General features: G+C 49.9%; 1 protein-coding gene across 5 annotated transcripts in view; it reads left to right on the top strand.

Annotated features, from left to right (window-relative positions):
* The window catches only part of LOC138979403 (carbohydrate sulfotransferase 4-like), a 19,204-nt gene extending 15,903 nt beyond the window's left edge, over positions 1–3,301 (top strand). For all 5 annotated transcript variants that reach the window (XM_070352121.1, XM_070352125.1, XM_070352123.1 and 2 more), the window contains exons 5-7: positions 654–960; positions 1,359–1,624; positions 2,097–3,301. In XM_070352121.1, the coding sequence (XP_070208222.1) occupies positions 654–960; positions 1,359–1,624; positions 2,097–2,409 (886 nt within the window). In that variant the 3' untranslated portion in view covers positions 2,410–3,301. The remainder of the gene's footprint in view (positions 1–653; positions 961–1,358; positions 1,625–2,096) is intronic.
* Positions 3,302–3,653: the final 352 nt, after the last annotated feature.

The raw sequence follows: 3,653 nt of genomic DNA on the forward strand, positions 1-3,653 counted from the left end.
CAATCTAACACCGCTGCTCGCTCCCACCCTGTCCCACCCTGTCCCACCCGGTCCCCTGTCCCACCCTGTCCCACCCTGTCCCACCCGGTCCCACCCGGTCCCACCCGGTCCCACCCTGTCCCACCTTGTCCCACCCGGTCCCACCCGGTCCCACCCGGTCCCACCCGGTCCCACCCGGTAGGTCCCACCCTATCCCACCCGGTCCCACCCGGTCCCACCCTGTCCCACCCGGTCCCACTCTGTCCCACTCTGTCCCACTCTGTCCCACCGGTCCCATCCTGTCCCACCCGGTCCCACTCTGTCCCACCCGGTCCCACCCGGTCCCACCCTGTCCCACACGGTCCCACCCTGTCCCACCCGGTCCCACCCGGTCCCACCCTGTCCCACACGGTCTCACCCTGTCCCACCCGGTCCCACCCGGTCCCGCTTTCTCGTGCGCCTCGGCCCAAAACTCAACGGAAAGCAAGTTGTCTTTCTTGTTGCTTCTGCCTTCTTTTCTCCAAGTAGAAAGTTTGCGCCCAATCTCCAAGAAAAGAAAGATGTCTTTCTTGTAGTTTCAGCTTTCTTTTCTCCAACTGACAATTAGGCGCCACAAGTTGACGAAAAAGCGAGCAAGGTATCTTCATCATTGTTTGACTTTTCTCCCCTCCCAGTACCAAGTTCGCCCCGAAACCAAACGAGAAGGGCGAGCTGGTGAGCCCGGAACCCTACGCCATGATCGGCAACCCCACCTATCCCAACCTCTCGGTGGAAGCCACCCAGATCGTGCGCTACTACCTCACCTGTCAGTTCGAGTACCTCAAGATCGACGACCTGCTCAACTTCATGTTCCTGAACCGCAACAACACCATCGAGTTCTACAAGTGTATCCGCGACTTTCCCAAGAACGAGGCCTACTTCCCGCGATACCTCGGCTGTATCTGGCAACTCAAGCAGCTCTGTCTTAGCAAGGATATCATGGTGAGTGTGTTACAGAGACATTCAGATAGACTGATTGACAGACAGACAGACAGACATTCATACAGACAGACAGACAGCCAGCCATACAGCCAACCAGCCAGGCAGCCAGACAGACATATATGCAGGCAGACAGACAGACAGACAGACAGACAGTTAAGGCTGCATTGTCTCATCAAAGAAATCATTATGAGGTTGTGACACAGACAGCTAGAACAAAAGACAGACAGACAGACAGACAGACAGACAGACAGACAGACAGACAGACAGACAGACAGACAGACAGACAGACAGACAGACAGACCCACCGACCATTCATATTTCTTCTATTCTATTTATTCCATTCACACAACACATATTTTGACGGAAATACAATCACCACCCCGATCCTTCCCACGCAGGTGTCGAAGCTGATCAGGTTCCCCGCCAAGCTCCTCCGACCTCTAATGGAGGAGTTCCCCAACCTGAAGATCCTGTACCTGGTGCGTGACCCCCGAGGCACCCTGTCCTCCGAGATGGCCATCCTCAAGTCCTACGAGAAGACCTCGGTCAAGGAGGCAGCGGACTCTTTCTGCAAGATGGTCAGCGACGACGCTGAGAACATCCGATGGCTGTCCGAGTCCTACCCTGACAGGATCAAGACCATCCGCTATGAGACTATTGCAAGGTTGGTGGTAATGTTGATGTTGTTGTTGGTGGTGGTGATACAGTTGTTGTTGTTGTTGTTGTAGTTGTTAATGCTGGTGGTGGTGGTGTTTGTAATTTAAGTTTGTGGTTGTGGTGGTGGTGGTGGTGTTGTTGGTGGTGTTGGTGGGTTACTGACAAACGTCCGTTGGTCGTCAGAGTCCTACCCCGACCGGATCAAAAACATCCCCTATGAGACTATTGCTATGTTGGTAGTTGTTGCTGTTAGTGGAGGTGGCGATATTTGTGCACTATGGTCATTGACGATGTCGAAAACATTAGTTGGGTGTCCGAGTCTTAGCTTGACCGGATCAAGACCATTCGCTGTGAGACCATTGCAAGGTTGGGTGTTACTTGTTTTGGTTGTAGTGATTGTGGTGATGGCGGCGGTGGCGGTGTTGATGTTGGTGGTTTTTTTTGTAGGAGGAAAGACATCTCTCTATTTTGTTTCTCAGGGACGCAGTATCAGCCGCCAAAAAGATGTACCAGTTCCTCGAGCTGAGCTTCACCCCGAAGATCGAGGGCTACATCCGCCACATCACGGCAGCCAAGAAGGACGGTCACAACTTCTCCACACTCCGCAAAGACTCGTGGCTGGCGGCCAACAAATGGCGCACCATCGTCACATACAAGAACGTGCGCGCGGTGGACACGGCGTGTGAAGACGTGTACGACGCTGTGGGCTTCGTCAAGGTGCCGCGTGAAACCTACCTCCGGGATCTCAACACCTCCCTGGCCGCGCGCCAATCCCGTATGGAGAACGTGTAGATGACGTCACAACCATTGGAGGCTTGGCCGAGGGCTTTGTTTGTGTGTGTTTTCTTGTTCTTGTTCTTGTTCTTGTTCTTGTTCTTGTTCTTGTTGTGTTTTTTTGTGTTTTTTAAAATTTTAATTGTGTATGTTGTTGTTGTTGTTGTTGTTGTTTGACAAAAGGGAAAAATTAATAACACGATTTAATTTAGTGGGGATGAGGTAATTCTCAGAAAGGAAATCTTCAAGTGGGTGTGACAGGAGAGAAGGTCGGAGTCAGTGTGGATGATGGGGTCTGCTTTCCACATGTTTTCCCATAGACATAACAAGTGGAGCTTTCGTCGGTAATCACGTGACTCGGTTTCAGCTTGTCCAAGTTTGCTTTTTACACATCTGTCATTATAAGGAGACACTCTATCAGATTCCCTTGAACAACGTACATCTTCATCTTGGAAATACATTTCTCGCCGAAACTGACACTAGGTTCGACCCGACGCAAATAGCGATGTACTGGGCCCCACAAGACATAATTATTCGTTTATTTCTTCCTCTTCGTCTTCTTTTTCTTGTTGTTGTTGTTGTTCTTCGCCTTGTGTGCCTTACTATTATTACTGTTAAAAAGTACTTGCTTTGGGGGACAGTCACTACTTTCTGCAAAATATTGCATCAGTCGTTGTGCTAGTTGAGTGTTAATCGTGTGTTTCATGAGGTGTTTTACCAATCATTCCTGTTGCACATTCTTGGTAAGCCCTTTCTGGTATCGTCTGCATGCTTTCACTTTGTTCTGTTGTAAGAATGTGTGATTTAACCACCCGAAGGTAGGTGTTTATAGTTTAAGGTGTCCACAAGAAGTCACTGAAAGTTGATGTATGATAGAAATGTAAGGAGGGAAATAAATGTTGATCTTTTACTCTTGAGTTTTGTTGCGAGAAGGTCAATCTAACTACATGTACTCACGTCTGTCTTTTTTTCTCTCCTAATGTATCTCAATGTGTGTGTTCATGCGTTCACGCTCTTGTGTGTGCGAGTAAGTGAGTGAGTGAGTGAGAGAGAGAGAGAGAGAGTGTGTGTGTGTGTGTGTGTGTGTGTGTGTGTGTGTGTGTGTGTGTGTGTGTGTGCGTGTGTGTGTGTGTACAAGTCCAGAATGTCACTGTACACTCACTAAATAAGCAAGCCTCAGATGATCGCAAGCAACTGCTTCACTTGACGGGTTGTACAGCTAGTGGCCCCAGCAAATTTGACTGGTCTGACAAGCCCTTAAC

Source organism: Littorina saxatilis, linkage group LG11, assembly GCF_037325665.1.
Source record: "Littorina saxatilis isolate snail1 linkage group LG11, US_GU_Lsax_2.0, whole genome shotgun sequence".
In the NCBI taxonomy this organism is placed as follows: Eukaryota; Metazoa; Mollusca; class Gastropoda; order Littorinimorpha; family Littorinidae; genus Littorina; species Littorina saxatilis.